The sequence below is a fragment of the Sphaeramia orbicularis genome, chromosome 17, assembly GCF_902148855.1.
Source record: "Sphaeramia orbicularis chromosome 17, fSphaOr1.1, whole genome shotgun sequence".
In the NCBI taxonomy this organism is placed as follows: Eukaryota; Metazoa; Chordata; class Actinopteri; order Kurtiformes; family Apogonidae; genus Sphaeramia; species Sphaeramia orbicularis.
In genome coordinates this window covers 10,884,662-10,903,279 of record NC_043973.1, presented here as the reverse complement: position 1 = coordinate 10,903,279, position 18,618 = coordinate 10,884,662, and the positions used below count along the sequence as shown (strand labels likewise).

General features: G+C 37.5%; 1 protein-coding gene across 2 annotated transcripts in view; it reads left to right on the top strand.

Moving 5' to 3' along the window:
- Window positions 1–747: 747 nt before the first annotated feature.
- Window positions 748–18,618, top strand: part of LOC115437830 (collagen alpha-1(XI) chain-like) — a 144,415-nt gene continuing 126,544 nt past the window's right edge. For both annotated transcript variants that reach the window (XM_030161181.1, XM_030161180.1), the window contains exons 1-3: window positions 748–1,073; window positions 11,348–11,512; window positions 17,728–17,941. In XM_030161181.1, coding sequence (XP_030017041.1) covers window positions 959–1,073; window positions 11,348–11,512; window positions 17,728–17,941 — 494 coding nt within the window. In that variant the 5' untranslated portion in view covers window positions 748–958. The remainder of the gene's footprint in view (window positions 1,074–11,347; window positions 11,513–17,727; window positions 17,942–18,618) is intronic.

The following is an 18,618-nucleotide window of genomic DNA, read 5'->3' as shown; positions in this document are numbered from 1 at the left end:
TGATATAATCACCCTCAACTTTAAACCTGAGCTTTTATGAACATCTACATGATCAGTAAATTCAATATAGGAAAATAACTGATTTTCACTGAAAAAATGCAAAATAAAGAAGTTAATTTTACTATAAATGGTGATAAATCACTTAAGAAAGGTTGAAAATGGAGGGGAAAATCACTTGGGAGCTGCCCAAAAGTACCGTTGGGTCTTTATGGGTTAGAGAGAAAAATTCATTTGGAAACATGGGTTAATTTACTTCAATTTAATTTTGCTTACAGATGTTAAAGAAAATCATGTTAATAGTTCTACTTTGACTTTTTTTTTTTTTTTCTTTTAACTTTATATGCTGTTATTTTGTTGAGATTTTCCAAAACTGGGCAGCTCACTTTATTCTTTGTCATGTTTTTATCTTGCTTTTATGTTCAACATGATAAAGTGCGGTGTTTCAGGGTGCTCTTTTGGATGCTGTCCGTCCAGGATCCACTGCGCCCTTTAATCATGTTGCGTTGGATGTTGCGATGCGCTCCTTGATGCGGTTCAGACTCTCGGAGCGCAGGAAGGTGGGGGGTTGGGGGGTGGGGAGGCGGGTCCTGGGACAACTTTCCTGACTGGTGATTTGATGAACGGAGGATTTTCCAGTGTCAGTTTCTTTGGTCGGTTCAGGTTCAGTGTGCGGGGTTTGTCCAGCCTCCTGACGGTGCGCAACTCTCAGGGATCCGAGAGGTTTTGCGCTTTTTTTTTTTTTTTTTTTTTTTTTCATGCAAGCCTTTTACCATCAGTGAGAGAGCTGGACTGACGGGGGAGCGGATCTAAAAGGGCCCAGTCTGGCTGTCACTGAAAATCCTTATTCTTTCACACATGGCGCTGTAGTAGAAGCACACATTCTCTGTGGATTGTGGAAGGGAACGCTTTTCTTTTTATCCAAGTCGCCCGTTTCCTGTAACGCACACGGGCACGCACCATGGAGACGCAGAGGTGGCCCACCAGGTGGAAAACGAAAAGGTGGCTATGGGATTCAACGCTAACCGCAGCCGTCACACTAATTTTAATGTTACAAGCCGCCAGTGTCAGAGCAGGTAAGAAGCTGCATGGTGTTCCACTCCTGTGCCAAGTCCATCCAGGGCGTCCTGGACGGGCTGAGGATGGCAGTCCGCCCGGATAGGGTCTGAGCTCCTAGACTGACAGCCCATCATAAACAGTTGAAGTCACTCAGATAGACCCTCGTGTTTGATATTAGTATCAGAGCAGTGATCTGTAACTTTTTTTAAAATATATTTTGCGCTGTGAGCTGATGGATAGTTGATCGTTCACTATCACATAACTGACAGATTTTTAACTATGTATCCGGTCACCTTCTGTTTAACAATGGCAAAATGTCCTATAATATATGAGTTATGCATTGACTATATGTTCAAAAGTAATAGATAATATCCTTTAGTTTCCTCTGAGTATCCAAGTGGGTTATATCGTGGTGGGTCAGGAAAAAAAGGCTGATACTGCTGATTTAAACATAAAAAAAATACAAAATTCTGGTGGTTAGGGTGTAAAGTGTCCGTAAAATGAGCTGTGAACAGATAAAAAATACCCACTCTTCTCTTCTGTTTCATTTTAATATGTATTAATATCAGAAAACTCTTTGTGTGCGCGTTCCCTAACTTGGCAGATCTATTGGAAACTCTTTTTGGCATTGCGCACAACTTTTACGCACAGCTTTTTGGTGGTATAACCAGTTTACCACAGTTTATACATAAAGTCAGTTCACAGTCTAAGTGGAGGATGAACCAACAGGGATGATTCACCCAAAGCATTTTTACTGGATGGTGTTATTTTTCTTATTACTGATGCAGTTTTACTAATATTAAAAGTTGACAGCTGTCAAAGGGCTCCCACTGCTGAATAAGCAGTGTCATTTAGTGTGATTCATTTTCTGAGAATTTATATAATACACTGGGCACAACAGTGGAATTCTGGGAGCGAAAAGGCATAATCTGGCCTGAAAAGGATCACCATCTTTCCACATTATCTGGGCTCCCACTAAGTCCAAAAAGGGGCGTTGATGGAAAAAAAACAGAGAGAGAAAAAAATCTGGAGTATGGTCTGTGCTTTAAAAACACATATGTGAGTCGCATTAACTGCTCCTTGATTGTGAGGCTGTTCCTGATGTCTGCTGAAATCGCAGACATATTGATAGTGAAGCTCCAGCCAGGACAAATTTGCTGCGTGTCTACTTTGACAGTTTCTATTTCATATTTGTGGTCTTGACAGAAGATCAGCTATGATGCAACTATTGAAATACTTGCCTTTGTGTATTAGAGCCATGATTTTGATGAAATGTAATTACTTTAAATGTTGTGAGCGTTTACTGGAATTGGGGGAGAATGTTAATCAGAGCTTAGAGATAACAGTACTGCCCCCCATGACCTGACTGGACATTTCCTGTCTCAAGTCCCGCCCTGATTTGAACCCCTCACCATCCATTATTTTTATCAACAGTATACGTCTTTTGATTTAGCTGAGACCAAGCCCCCCCAGCCCCACAATTGAAACGATCATGAAAGCGAATGCCACGGGGCCATGGCTCGCTCATTGCCCATCTTTCTTCGTTCTGACTGATATTTAAACTAACCATAATTGCATGATGTGCTAGCAAACATTTACAGGCTTTCCAATGTACTTTAATTGCTGCCTATGCTGCCAAAGTCTCAGTAGATGGCAGTGGCAGAAAAAAAAATCGGCGAGACATCCCAAGATGCTGCTGCAGAGCAACCGCAGAGCCACAGAGACATTAAGTCAGAATGTCACGGATTTCAAAGTTAATCACAAGTCTAAACTTAAACATCAAACTGTATACCTCTGATGAGTTACAAGCCAGGGCCATGCTATAAATTTTGAGCTATACCGTCGAAAATGGTATTTTAATGCGTGATGGTCTATTGGTGAAATTGCTGTAATGATTTTAACAGAGTTTTCTTCTCGTGTCAGAGCAGGCTTTGCCGCCCCGGGGTTTAGTCACTCTCCTTTGTCATGTTAGGAGCTTGTTAACATGGCAGGTAGTAGATCACAAAGTCCTCGACAGCAGTCAGGAAGATGTGTCTTCAGAAATGTGAGACTGACAAATTACCTCTCAGACGAGGCAGGGTAGTCTGAAACTCAGCACAAGACTGTACGCTCTCTCTTGTGGTTTCCATCCTTATCATTAAAAAGGTTTATTCGCTCATAGTAGTGGGATGCTGGGAGTTTGCAGGATGTGTATTGGGGCATTGCACGTCGGTACAAACTCCTATGAGGCTAAAAAAGCTTTTAAAAAGCCATGCCTACTCATTTGGGGTCTTTAATGGTTTTGGGATATTGCCTGTTTTTTAAGGCTTCTGTGATGGCTGTGGAAAGGAGAGGGGTTGAGGAGTAGGGGGTGGTGGTGGGAGTTTGGGAGGTGGTGGTGGTGGTGGTGGTGGTGGTGGTGGTGGTGGGGGGGGGGTTCCTGGCCAATTCAGCACATCTGGAATATATGAGGCCTTGAGGTATGCAGTAATGCAGAAAGGCATTCTGAAACTCACAAAGAGACCTTTAGTGCAAGCTTTTTCTTTCTTTTTCTTTTTTTTTCTTTTTCTTTTTCAAGAACCAGTAGCTCTGTGCTCGGGACAATATTTAGAAGAGCCACAGACTATTTTTCCTTTTTACAATGCATTTGGTGTGAGGTTTAAAATTTGGCCTTCGGTGCCGCACATTTGTATTTTATTTTGTCTGTGCTCTCATCAAAAGTCAGTCTGGGAGTCTTCAGGAGAAAATTAAACCAGAGACAGTTAAATTGCTGTTTGTGCCCTGTCAGTCAAATTCTAATTTTTTTTTATAAGTTAATAAAGGTGCCTGAATTTAACCTCTTAACATCCAGTGGGTCATTGAAAACCTGTTTTTGAGGTTATTTATTAGGGTTACATTTGAGCCAAGGTTGAGCTGATGTAGTTTAGTTTGTTTTTGTCATGAAACCAGATGTTTATGTATTTGCCTTGTCTTTCCTCTGTTATAAGCCTTACCCCAACCTTTAAAAGTTAAGGTTAAGCTTAGGCATTTCCAGTTCTGCCTTCTACTGACAGGCTGATGGTCTGAATCCCAATCAGTAAAAAAACACTCGACTCGTTTCCAACACTTCAAATGAGCTAAAATTCAACACGCTGATCCCGAGCATGTGCGAGTTTGATTCCCCTCCACTCAAGCTTGTTATTCCTCCATGTCACAGGAGAAGCTACGTACAGGGAATGGGGGCCTTTCTCCGTTTAGTCTAATGTATGTTTTAGTTGGGGGGTTGAGGGATTGGGGGGTGTGGGGTGTGGGGAGGCGGGGGGGTATAGGGAGTGGTGCCAGTGTAACATAATGGGTTCAACATGTGGACTTGTAGCTCCACCCCATCAGTCGTCTTAAGTTAACAGGAACTGCACAATCAGCACTTCCTGGGTTCACGTGCCACATGACTTAAACAAAACAGAAGATGTAAACAGGTACAGTATATGTCAGGAGTCTTCAACCTTGAGTACAGGCTAATTCTTGGTGAATGGTGAAATAGACCTCAGTCTGTATTTTGCATTAGAAGAAAAGCCATCTGTTTTTTGTCCATTAAGACGTAGTCACGGTAATGATCCCTTCCAATTATTGTCCCACATTGCTTTCACTCTTATCAAACATATGAATCTACATTTTTTTGTCAAGGAAGGGGCAGTTTAAATTAAGCTTGTTATCTCCCTTTCTCTAAAAGTCTTATCTGTTCCCCACGGGACTTGAAGCTGACCATTGAGAGATTGTTTATCGTAGCATGGGCCTTTGAAGATGACACATCCTGCCTCTTGACGCTCTGCAAAAAGACTAATGCGATGTCTGGACATGGTTGTGCTGGCTTTTGCTACTCCTGTTTTGGTAATTGTTAAATAAGCAGCTTGTAATACTCGGTTTTGTTTGGAGCAGTGGTTTAACTGCTTGTTTTATGTCCTGCGGAGGACCTCTATGAGCCATAAATATCCATTTGGGTAAAATTGTTTCTGGCCACTTTGTCAGCTAATTCTTCACCAGGCCAATACACACAGCAGTGTGCATTGTTAATTGGTACAACATAGAGCGCCTCAAAATCTTGTAATGTTTTAATTTTAGCAGATTTACAGTTGAAAAGAGATGTCATTCATTGCATTGAATGTCATTAAATTACAAAGTTGTATTTATGTTAGATACAGAAAGAAAGTGTGTGGGAATGTCATCACATTGTAAATAACAGGTGATTTTATTAATACATCTAACACTAATATTAAAATAATTATTAATTCTTTTATTAATGGCAACAGCAGTTAATATTTAAAGCATGCATGTGCATCATTACCTCCGCCAAGGAGGTTATGTTTTTGCCAGGGTTTGTTTGTTTGTCTGTCTGTCTGTCTGTTTGTCTGTCCGTTAGTGTGCAACATAACTCAAAAAGTTATGGACAGATTTTGATGAAATTTTCAGGGTTTGTTGGAAATGGGATAAGGAAGAAATGATTAAATTTTGGTGGTGATCGGGGGTGGGGGGGCCCACGGGGGGGGCGCAGACCAGAAAATTTCATCAAAATCTGTCCATAACTTTTTGAGTTATGTTGCACACTAACGGACAGACAAACAGACAGACAGACAGACAAACAAACCCTGGCAAATACATAACCTCCTTGGCGTGGGGGGGCCCACGGGGGGGGCACTGATCAGCCTTGGTGGAGGTCTGCGCTCTCCGAGTGCTTCTAGTTTAAAGATTCAATATGTGATTGTATGCTGACAGGTGGTTGTTTATTGACCATAGCTAACTTCATTTCTATGCTAACAGTAGCTAGTGTTAAGCACTGATGCAGCTGTAGAGGAGCAGAAAAGAGATGCTGAAGAACATGGGAACATACAAAACAGTGGCGACTGCTCATCTTTCAGAGAGGGGAAGCTCATTGTTGGCTTACATAAAAAAAAAAAAAAAATTAAAAGTCAAGTTATTTAAACATAAATTCGTCCCTCCGTTCCTTTTTAAGAAAATGGTCAGTGACTTTATCTTACCAACTAAACAAGAAAACGCTGAAATTATGTTAAATTGAAACAAGGAAGTACAATGAGTGTGTTTTATTTACAGTGCAAGAAATGAACAAGTAATTTCGTAGTGGTTTCTCTCTCGATTTCACAGCAGAATGCGCAACGGTATTAAACCGAACTCTGTCAAGTGAAGGAGTAGATCTCAAAATAGCTGTCAATCAAACAGGATTCAGCCTTTTGACTGATCCTCCAATCAGCACGTGGAAGCCCAGCGTCCAGCCCAGACGAGCTCACAGCTCCATTCACCCCCAGAGACACTGAGCATCCGGGGGCAGGACAACATTGTGGCATTTATCCAATTACCGTCCAGTTTTGAGGCAATGAATAAAACCGTTCCACTCAGTCCCACTGAAGTGCATGGACGCCGAGCATCTACGGGCAAATGCACTGAGCAGAGATTGAATGAGAAAACAGCGCAACGGGAATGTATGAGAAGTGAACAACATGGAGTCTGTTGATTTGTGATAAAGCTGATTCTGAACGAACTCGTCTGTGAGATGAACGTGTTCTAACACATTTGTAGTCAATGAAATATCAACACAACTGTACATATTTGACCATTTAATTTTCGTAATTTTAGGGGAAACCGAGCTTCCTTTGCAGTCTGTGAGAAATCGCCTCTGATACAAAAGGGTTTTCATTAAAAAAAAAAAAAAAGAAAGAAAGAAAAATAAATCTTTGTCCTTTATATAGAAATCAGTTTTCAGGCTGTTGTCATGGATTTAGGCTGTTAGGTTAGAGAAGGAGTTAGCTAACATCAACAATCAACAAAACAGACTCCAACATGAACTAAAAGGCCACATGTGTGAGCACATACTGAAGTTTCAAGATACTCATGGATGCTCTCAATAGAAATTGACGTAAACTTCACGTATGCATGTAGATATACATGAATCCTATTGAACCTTTAAAGTAAAGATGTGTTTAACTTTGCCACTCAAAGACACATAACTGCATTTCCTTGGTCAAAAAACAAGAGTTCTTTATACTTTCAAAAGATAATTTCAAAAGAGCGATACCAGTCCAGTTGAAACTAGAAGAACTATCAAGAAGAATGATGGCCTGGAAAGATGAGAACCCACACAGACAAGAGTTCTTTATACTTTTTTTTTTTTTTCATATATCATATTTTTTACATGTTTACTATTCTATACACTGTGGTTTCTGGAAATTCCGGAGTCTGTTTAGTTAGGGTGTGGATTAATTACCATAAAGGTTAACCACACATTTGTCATGCATAGGCTAGTAGGTGTTTATTAAACCTAGATGTTTCCTAGCAAAAAAAAAAAAGGAAATTCAACATAAAATGAAATTCAGAGGCATGGCCACTATAGTTTGTTTTCTAATTTAAAGGTGTTGCTTTTCCACCACAAAGTAAATGTGAAAGTCCCGAAAAATACTTTGACATCCGAATTGATCACCAGAAAAAAATATGTAAAGGCCTTTGGATGAAAGACATTAGTGGAAAAAAAGGGATGATATGTCCTGGATGGTACTGATATTCATTGTAGCATGTTGAAATTCTGGATTGTGATTGTTTGGATTGATTGTGGAGTCAGTGCGTCACATCTGTGTCATTCACATTGTAAATAATGGGTTCACAGCAAACATTTCTGATTCCAAAATGTAGATGTTGATTTGTGAAAGGAAGAAGCACAAGCGCTCTAGTTCATTCAAATGGTTAAAGGTACTGGGGATGGAACCATGCATAATATTCATGTGCTCTGTGTTAAAGGAAAAAGTGAAAAAAAAAAAAAAAAGAAATAAATCATATATCGACGTGCATATTTATTGCCCCAAAAACATATCCCAGGTTTGTACAGACCTTAAGACTGATGAGCTCAAATTAAAGAAAGAGAAAATGTGACCATGGCATGAATAGAAGAAGTGTTTGTGGTCCAGGATGGCAATAGATGACGCAGTTTCTAACAAAAAACAGACGCCTAGCACCTATAGGCATTATTATTATTGCTACATAAATCACAGGTCTCATATTAACCTTAAATTACCGACCAAACGTAGCCTCAGGCAGATGTGTTAAATCATAAATGAATGTGGTGCTGTTCGTCCATGCCCCTGTTTATGCAGTGGTCTTTAAACCCTAGAAATATTCTAATTATAATCATACTGTAAATCTGAAAGTGCTGAAGGAAATGGGGTAGATACAAATGAAACAGATACTGAGAAAGTCTCTATCCCTAGAAATAAACACAGTTAGATAATTGGAGGAAAAATAAGAAATGTCACATAGTGTTTATGATAAAACCTCACAGTAGTTTTACCCCTGAGTTCCGGATCCAGAGATAGAAAAGAGCCTGGCACTGTTAAGAAGCTTGTAAAACTCTCCTTACTCCAAAAGAGCCAGAAATCAGCAGCAATGGGATTCATCATCTCTTACGCACAGTGGCTTTTGGCAGTGGGGGGGTGGGGGCCAATTATGTCTGCTGAATGGTTCCTAACATTTTTACTGCCTCTCTGCCAAGGTAGCTCATAAACGAACAACTGGTTGAGAGCCGACAAATTTGGCCAGCGGTCCAGAGACAGGCAGAAAAGGGGTGCGACAGGCATAAACGTAGACTTATCATCAAAATGCCAGCTCCTATTAGATTTTTGTTGACTGGTGAAATATGCTTACAGTGCACCGTAAAATTACATGCAGCTTTTACAATATGTTCACTATTAAAATCATAATCACAAAAGCATTTTCTTTTTAAATCCCTAAGGATGGGTCTTTGGTTTCATTCTTCTATAGCTGTATGTTAAATGTATTCAGTATTTATTTAATAGAGATCAGTGGACAAAACTAGTGTGATTTGTATATTTTGCTCACATGCTCATACTGACCTTGGTTTTCCAGCAGGAGGGAAATTACATAGATGAGAACCAAATGCATAATGGTGTTACTTACAATTAATAAGAATTAGCGTAACATAGCATATTTGGGGTTGGAGGGAGATTTTTTTATATATACCAAGCAACGTTAGTATTGTTAATGAAAACTAACGAAATGACAAAATGAAAATAGAATTGAAAAAACATTTTCATTAACTGAAATAAATAAAAACTATAATTAAAAGAAAAAATGCTTATACTAAAACGTATAAAAATTATGGATACAATTCCCTTCGTTTTCGTCTTTGTCAATGTCGGACTGATGTGAAATCGATTTATTTTGCTCCAGCAATTTTAGCTGGCAGCACCATATTGCACTTCACGGTCCGTCACTTCTCGTCACGTGTTGTTTAGAGTTGGCTTCTCGTCCCCACTCTACCTGGCAACATGGAGACTAAAGTTGGGGGAAAGTGGCAGAGTCCTGTATGGGATTTCTTTGAATACGACGGCGAGGAAGACAAAAGTACAGTGGACCAGAGGGGTAATAGCCCAACAAATTATCCACTATAAGAGAGGAGATTGTGATTTATTTCAAAAGAAGTATCTGAAAAATAAATGTACTCCTTAAATAAAAATACACTAGCATGAAAAATAAATCTCCTGGAAAAAAACAACTTTTAATAATAAAAAAAAAAAAAAAATTGTACAAATAAATAAAATAAACTTGTATGATTTAAAAATAAATAAATAAATAAATAAATAAATAAAATAATCTCCAAAAAAATTGAGTTCTACAAAAAAAGTGTCTCAAAGTAAAACTGAGCAACATCAAAAATTATACATTTATTTAAAAAAAAAAAAAAAAGTGTTTGAAAATATAAAACTTCATAAGCTTGAAAAAGAAAACTGGTACACTTTTTAAATAAGGTTCATCAAAAAAAAAAAAAGTCATCCACCTTTTCAATTAAGGGTGCACTGTTTACCAAAAGGTCTCTTGCTTTAAGGCCACCACAAAAAAAAAAATAAAAAAAAAGAATAGGCTGAAAATTTCTACGGCCTTCAGCTAATGTGGCTAATGCTAAGGAAGTAACCCACCGGAAGTGGAGGTCGGTGCGCTAAAAGTACCGTTATTACAAACATATTTACATAATACATAATATAGTTTGCAAAGCGGTTAAACGATTAATTAAGGTTCCTGAAGTTGCTTAAGGTTAGGACTGAGTGTTAAACGGTTAAGGGTAGGGTTTAGGGTATGGTTGGGGTTAGTTTTCATCGGTAAATGGCCCTTGTGTGCACTGCGTGAAGGTTCGTTGCTAAGCTAATGCTAACGCGAAAAGTTAACAGCAAGTTTGTGAACTACAGGTGCAAGCAATTGTGTGATTACGGTGTTGAATTGTTCAACTGCCTGGTATTTAATATTATTTGATGAATATTTACAATGTGAAATTTTAAAACTATTTTATTTTGAGAGGAGGAGAAGTGGAGCTTCCTGTGGAGCTCCACTATCATTGCATTGCTCATTTAAACTATTAAAGTAGGTTCCCGTGTCTGCTTAAAGTTAAGGTCCACCACAGTGCACACAAAATGATCCTTCTTCGTACAACTGTTCACCACAAAAACGCAGACATCTTCTTTATCTCCACAAAATAGACGGTTGTCCTTCTTGAGCAAGCGTCTACTGCAATAATTGGCGATGCCATGATAATGATAAGTCTTTTATTTGAGGAGGTTATTTTTTTATTTGTATTTTTTAATCATACAAAAATAATAATAATAATAATAATAATAATAATAATAATAATAATAATAATATTGTTCTTTGTACAAAATAATTTTTATTAAAAGTTTTTTTAGGAGATAGTTTTTTTTTTCATGTAAGTGTATTTTTATTTAAAATTTACATTTATTTTTTTCATATACTTCTTTTTAAATAAATCACAATTTTGTTTTTTTCTTATAGTGGATAGTTTTTTGGGCCACCGCATAAAATATATGGAAAAACTAATCTAAAACTAAGCATTTAGAAAAAAAAAGAAACCTAATAAAAACTAGCAAACCTGCTCTAAAACTAATTAAAACTACCTGAATTAGAGAGAAAAAAAAAAGTCAAAACTAAATCAAACTACACTTTAATGAAAAATCCAAAACTATAACCTTGATACCTAGGCACAACTGGGCCATTTTGGGCTCGGGGTTACCGTTCTAAAAACAAAATAGTGTATTAGACTTCATTTGAATGGGAACATCCACTATTTTATGTATATATCATCCTACTCCAAACTATATTGGGCTCAGGTATAACCCTGATTCCGACCCTAGCTGGGGTTAGAGTGAGGGTTCCATAAAAAGAATGGATGTAAAATGATTGTCATGCTTTTCATATATCAGTGTGCTATCATTATGTTATTTAAAGGTTTCTTCATTGTGTTTCCCAGCTGAACCAGTGGATGTACTGAAGGCGCTAGACTTCCAGAGCTCTCCTGATGGAGTACAGAAAACAACAGGCTTCTGCAAACTCCGTAGAGGAGCCAAGCCCGACATCGCCTACAGAGTGGCAAAACAGGCACAGATCAGCGCTCCAACCAATCAGCTCTTCCCAGGTAACAGCTCACACGCTGCACATATCGACATTTTCATATGCAAATCTCCATTCTTTCATTTCCACGGTTTCTTGGAGGTTCGTATAACATGATGTCATATAATGTCAAAGACGTGACAGTTGTAGCAGCCGAGTACAGTCTTAATGTAAAGATACTGATGACTATTTGTTTCGTAGTCTGGTCTATGTCATCTCCTGTAGTTGGATGAATTTTAAAAAAGGAATTTTTAAAGTTAGTCAAAGGAAGAGATCTGATTAACTATACCAGATTTATTATACTGTGTGAAAACTAACTTTTATTACTTGAAATCATGATGATAATGGATTGGATTTCTACTGGACTTTTCACGGAACCCAAAGCACTTTACATTATTTATCCATTATTCATTCACTTGCACATTCACACACTGGTGGTGGTAAACTCCAACTGCTGAAATGACAAACAAAAAAATACAATGTGTGGTGGTGTACAAACACTTTAGGTATTTGTACATTCAGCCTAGTTTCTCCCCAAAGTTAATGGTCCATGGTTTGAAACAGTAAAATAGTTTTGCACAATATGGGACCTTCGATTAACAATAATTGTGTGAATCATATTTTGTATAATAAATTATGTTATTCAGTCTCTGTTAAAGGCTTTCCTCATAAAACAGAAAATTGTGCCAATTCTGCAGAATAAAATACAAGTAAATCTACTTATGGGCTCATAAAACTGCCTAAAATGAACTGAAATCAAAAACCAAACTGAAGGATTAAATAAAGATAAAATGAAAATCTCAAAAGTGTAGTAACACTATAAAGCAAAACAGCTGGGAATATGTTCACATACATGCTTTTATGTATGAGCAGTTATATTAGAATGTAATCATAAAATAGGGCCACCCAGCCATGTGAAAAATGTGATGCCTAGTCAAACTAATTGAAAGCAAATTGAAAAAAAAATTAGACAAGTGAGCAAAGGCTTTGTCTTTTGTCTTGAAACACTGAATAGCAAAATAAAAACATCTTAAAGATATTTTTGTTCCATAATAAACAGTACAAAATGATTCATATGAGTAATGAAAGCCTTCCCTACAAACACCTGCCATGATGCTTTCTAGAGGACACCCTTGACTGGATTTGTGTTTTAGTCTTATTTTCCCAAATCCCTAAGGATGGCAGATGGTCTGCAGCATGACAAAGTAGACGTCATGTACACATTCAACTCAAGACAGAAGAGCAGCATCAGATGTTGCGATATATGATATTTTGGGGAAACCCACAGTTTTATTACAGCCAATCAGTGACAGGAATGTTTGTTGTTTGATGTTCAGTGGTTAAATCATGTCAGTCTTACCTCAAGTTTGATTGCTGGCAGCGACGAGTGTGTCGTATCTGGCTGACGCAGTTACATCTTGCAGGATTTTTTTTTTTGTTTGTTTCTCTTTTGTGCTGTCTGACTCATTGTCTCTCATTGTCTACTGGTTTGGTAGAAATAAAGCCACATTTATTTTATTAGATCCACTCGGAGACACACAGTCAGCCTTTGACGGTGGTACCATTTGGTTTGCTACTTGCCCACTCTTAAAGAAAACAGAAACCAGGGCGTTTGTCATTACTTATGAAGGTGAAAAAGCAATGAGCTGTCAACTGCTATATTCCAGCTGGTTCTTGACCCTTTAACCCCTGACGTGTCAGTGCTGAGCATTCTGTATGTATGATTTAGTTTAAATAGTCTTAAAAATTCAACCGTTTGTCAGTAGGAAAATTTTCAAAACGTGTTGGTAGAATAGAACTTGTACTTTCCATAGACATCCGAGCATGCTCAGTGCAGCCCCCATTGCCTGTGTAATGGGTGGCAAAAATCAGAGCAGTGAGTGAGACAGACTCACTATAAAAATAGATGGTTTGGGCTATTTTTTTTACACTGTTTTCCTCGTCGTTTTTTGTTTTTACAGTTGTTTGCAGTGTTGTGGTGATTTTCCTCTTTTTTTTTTTACAGTGTTTTTACTGAGTTTTGACCATGTAACTGCTTTTTTGAGTTCAACCAGGTGTCAAGAAACAGCTAGACTAATTTAGAAAAAGAGCCCCAAAACAAAAACTACTGGGCCAAAATTCAAATACTTGTTCAGTGTGTTCCAGTTCACAGTTCATGTTCAACATCCTAAATCTCTAATGGATTTACATTCTGAATGCCTTATTTAGTAAAAACCTGTAAAAGTTCAGTTCCTCTCTTTTTCTGTTATTCACCCCTAGTTTGACCCTAAAACACACAGTAAAGCAAAACCACAGAAGAAAAGGAACTCAAGCACAAACTCACAGCAGCTTTTATGACACTGAAACAGACGCAAATTCACAGCAGCACGTTTACCTGAAACAATGTCACAGGGGTTAAAGGGTTAATGTCTGATCTTGCTAAACTACAATATCAAACATGCTGTACTTAAGCATAACTACATTACATTGTACTATAGAACAGTACAATTCTTATTCACTGTAAACTTGTGAAAAGAGTCGTCGATTGCTTATTAAACCCTCACTTGGCAAGATAGTGTATGGAAATTTATTAGGAATTTACCCTTGTTAAATCAATTCTCCCAGCCAGTGGGTGTCAGGATTTTTTTCTTTTTTTTAAAATGTGAATAAAAGAATAAAATGAAAGTGCAAAATAAGGTATAAGAAAGCAGCCTTCTATGATTTTTGGCCCAGACTTACACTCCCAGGAGCGGAAATTAGAGGAGCGTAATTAAGCTAAAGAGGTGAAATGTTGGAAGTTTCTTGGAAACAAAGTGTCAAAATGTCTTAAGTCTGAAGGAGTGGAGTTTTATGTGATCAGTATTGGTTATTATTTCAGTGAACCAAGCTCTTGTGTTATTTAAAAAAAATTGACATTTGTTTTGAGTTGTTATATTTACAGTCCTTGTAAAAATTAATGTGGCTACATCACCACTGTTGGGTCCTTTCAGGGTTTGCCAACTACCAAGTCAGCTTCCTTCATAAATGGAGCTGCAGGTCCAGTTGTCTAGACATTAAGGTTTAATGTGAGAAGAGAAAGTTAGAGAGCTAATAAACATGGGATTATTCAATTAGTCATTACGGGCAAAATTGCACTTGTAACAGCAACTGTAGAAGGTTTATGTAAAAGTAAAAGACAGGATGTACTTTGCTGCTGTGTGTAGGATTTAGGGGATCTAGTCTCACAATACTGATACTGAAGTTTTGCCGGTGTTCCATAGTGATGCACTGATCTTTCATTTCCATGGTTTTTTGGGGGTTCATATAACATGATGTCATGTAACGTCAAATAGATGCAAATAAATGAAAGTTGTAACATCGGCGAGTACAGCCTTGTCGTAAAGATGCTGATGACAGTTTGTTTTAGTCTGGTCTTTGTCATCTTGTGTAGTTGTATGAAGTAATTTGAAAGTTAGTAAAAGGAAGAGCTCTGATTAACTGTACCAGATTTATTATGTTTGTATGTGTTTGTGCATGTGAAGATGAGAAGTGAGGTTAACTGATCCAAGGGACTTGATTTTTCATAATATTATGCTGATAAGAAGCTAAACGATAAACTGTTGTGTGGAGAAGGGGTGGGATTAAATCAGTTATACTTCCTCCCACTCCTTTTCGAAAATGCAAATGAAGTCATACTTTGTGTTCATATATATGTATATGTTTTTGTTTTTGTTTGTTTGTTTTGTTTTCTTATAATCTGTTTCATTTATAAGGACTAAGTAAGATTGTTTTGTTTTGCGTATTCAAACTAAACTAAACTAAAATTATACTTTGTGAAAACTAACTTTTATTACTTAAAATGGTAATAGAAATGTCAAATAAAACATACAATGAGCAGTGGCTTAGGTATTTGTACATTCAGCCTAGTTTCTCCCCAAGGTAAAAGGTCCATGGTTTAAAAGAATAAAATTGTTTTACACAATATGGGACCTTTAATTAACAAATATTTTGTGAATCATATTTTATATAATACATTTTTTTGATGCACATTTTTCAATCTTTGTTAATAAAGGCTTATAAAACTTAAACTAAACGAAATTGTGCCAATTTTGCAGAATAAAATAAAAGTAAATCTAACTGAAAACTGCCTCAAATTAACTGAAATCAAAAACTAAACTGAAGGATTGCATAAAGATGATGCACCGATCTAGCAACAGATCAGTAATATTAGCCACTGAGTCTCTTTTTCACTCCTGGAATCACAGCAGGCAGCAGCCTATGTTTATCTGATGCATGAAAGGCTCCATGTCTGATGTAATGCCAGCTCATCCATGGCATCTGTCTGCAGCTGCACACCAGCCACTTCTAAGTTGACTTCAGTGTGCTAGAAAGTGGTTAAGTGAACTGCTTGAATCTCCAGTGACCTAAGTTGCCTTTTCCCTGCTGATAAATGTGGACACTAGATGTTAGTATAAGCGAAATTAATTCATGTGAGCTGTGAGTTTAGTCTGTGGTTAGTGATGAAACACAGTGATAGCAAAGCAAACAGTAAGACAAATAAAGCATCAGCATTGGTGAAATGGTCAAATTGTTATTATTAAAGCTGTAACTGACACAGAATTTCAGGAGTTGTGCATCACTACAGCATAATCACCTAAAAGTGTTGTGCTTTAGAATGTGTTTCATTTGCTTAACATTAGCCTTTTATACGTCGACAGTGGGTGGATCCTCATGGCATGGGAGAAGGGGGAAGGCAACCATTCATTCATTCAACAATTTTTTAAAGCTGGAGGAATTATTGAGATGCCCTCATTTTCAATGTAGCCAAGCATGCACACTGAACAGAATAAACAAACATCAATAAATAACAAAGAATTAAGTCCTAATTAAAAACAGTTACACTGAAGAATGAAGTGTTTGGAGCACAAAAACTAAATACAACTTTCCCAGGTCCATTGCTCACATTGGGGACTTAAAGCATTATCAATCACTTCAAGTGTCAAGAAATAACAATAGGGCCAGTTTAATAAGGAAGTGATGTATGAAAGCTTGCTGCCATTCATGACCTTATAAATAAATAAAAACTAATGCTTGTCATGTCTCACTGTTTGGGATGCCCACCTAATGTTTTTATACAAGATGCAATGATGAGTGGAATAACTGTCATCACAGATGAATGTCAGGGTGGAGTGTAAACTGAATCTAGCCAGAGGCATGTCTATAGATAACGTCACCATAATCCAAGACAGACAAGAAGATGGACTCAATTAGCCGCTTCCTACTGAACAAAGAGAGCAGCATTACATTTTGGGTAATGATCCAGCAAAAGGGGTGGATCCTGGAATTTTATTTATTTATTTTTCTTTTTTTCCAACAGTGAATTTGGATTTTTGGTTGACTTACAGGGATGTGGAGCTTTGGTGGAGTTACACAGTCTTGGTGCCCATTTAGTGTTATAACATGTAAAATACTGTGGTGACAATAAAATGTTTAGCAGTACTCTAATGTGGCACTGTAGTACTATATTTATTGTATGTGTGCCATGCTGCTGCTACACTGTAATTTCCCAGTTTGGGATAAATAAAGTACATGAAGCCAGTAAGTAAAATGTTAATATCTGCACCTAAATTCCAGGTAAACCAAACTGTATAATGAAAAATAAATGAATGATGATCTATCTGCAACCCAATCCTCAGCTAAACTAACTGCTAGTAGTCTAAAATGAACTACCTGCTCTTCAAAGATAGGTTTAGGCTTAGGATCTTTGTGGTTATCCATCATCTGCTAGCTAACACTTAACCATCTACTGGTAGTCTAAAAGGAAAAAGACTAACATTAACTTACTATCCAGCATTAACTTGCAATTGAGCTAATAATATATTTATCAATCAATCAATCAATCAATCAATCAATCAATCAATCAATCAATCAATCAATCAATCAATTAATCAATCAATCAATCAATCAAATTTTATTTATATATGAGGCATGAGGCATAATCTTGTTATTTTTAAGACATTTCAAATCATCTATCTGTCTGTCTGTCTGTCTGTCTGTCTGTCTGTCTGTCTGTCTGTCTATCTATCTATCTATCTATCTATCTATCTATCTATCTATCTATCTATCTATCTATCTATCTATCTATCTATCTATCTATCTATCTATCTATCTATCTATCTATCTATCTATCTATCAAAACCCAACTTTATTCATTTCTTGTAACAGCACATTCATTAGTTGTTCAAACCCACTGATCTACATGTTTGCTCCTTCCATCTTCAGGGGGTGTTTTCCCAGAAGATTTCTCCATCATGTTTACTATCAAGCCCAAAGCTGGAATCCAGACCTTCCTGCTGTCCGTGTACAACCAGCAGGGCATCCAGCAGCTCGGCGTGGAGGTGGGCCGTGCCCCCGTCTTCCTGTATGAGGACCAGCACGGCAAGCCAGCCCCAGAGGAGTACCCCCTGTTCCGCTCCATCAACCTCGCTGATGGCAAGTAAGTGACTGGCTGATTCTCACATGGGCACGAGGTCACATGAGGGGAGACAGATTTTTGCGTCTTCTGGTGTTCTGTGACCCAATCTGTCACCATTTGAACTTTTCAGTGTCGAACCATAAAATTTCAAGTTGAAGCTTGTATGACTGGCTGAGGATCAAAGTAGCAGGTTGTGTCTAAATAAAAGTTATTCTGCTGGATTTTCCCAGTCACTCTTAATGTATTTAGTACTTGGTAAACTGACACAAGCTCTTAGGATTTATTGTCATCATATGTTTGTTCACTCATTAATAACATACGGAACATGTCAGACAGTGATGGCTGGTAAATTGCCTGCACAAATTTGATCAGAGCCTTTTCTTTTACTGATTGTTGACAGCAGTGGTGTACCGATAAAGCAGTAATGGGTGGGATCTTCATAAATCGCATAGCTGATGATGGGATGATGCAATGATGCAGACACTTAAAATTGTTAAAAGATGACATTAATCATTTGCACAAATGTGAAGAAAAATGCCTTGAAATGATTCCGTTTGTAGTTGTTTATCTGTCATAAATTAGGTTTGACACTGTATATAATGATTATTAGACATTTAGAACATTAACGCTGTCCTCAGTCCTTTAAAATACTGCATTCTTCTCTGATTCACTTTCATATTCTAAAAATATACAATGAT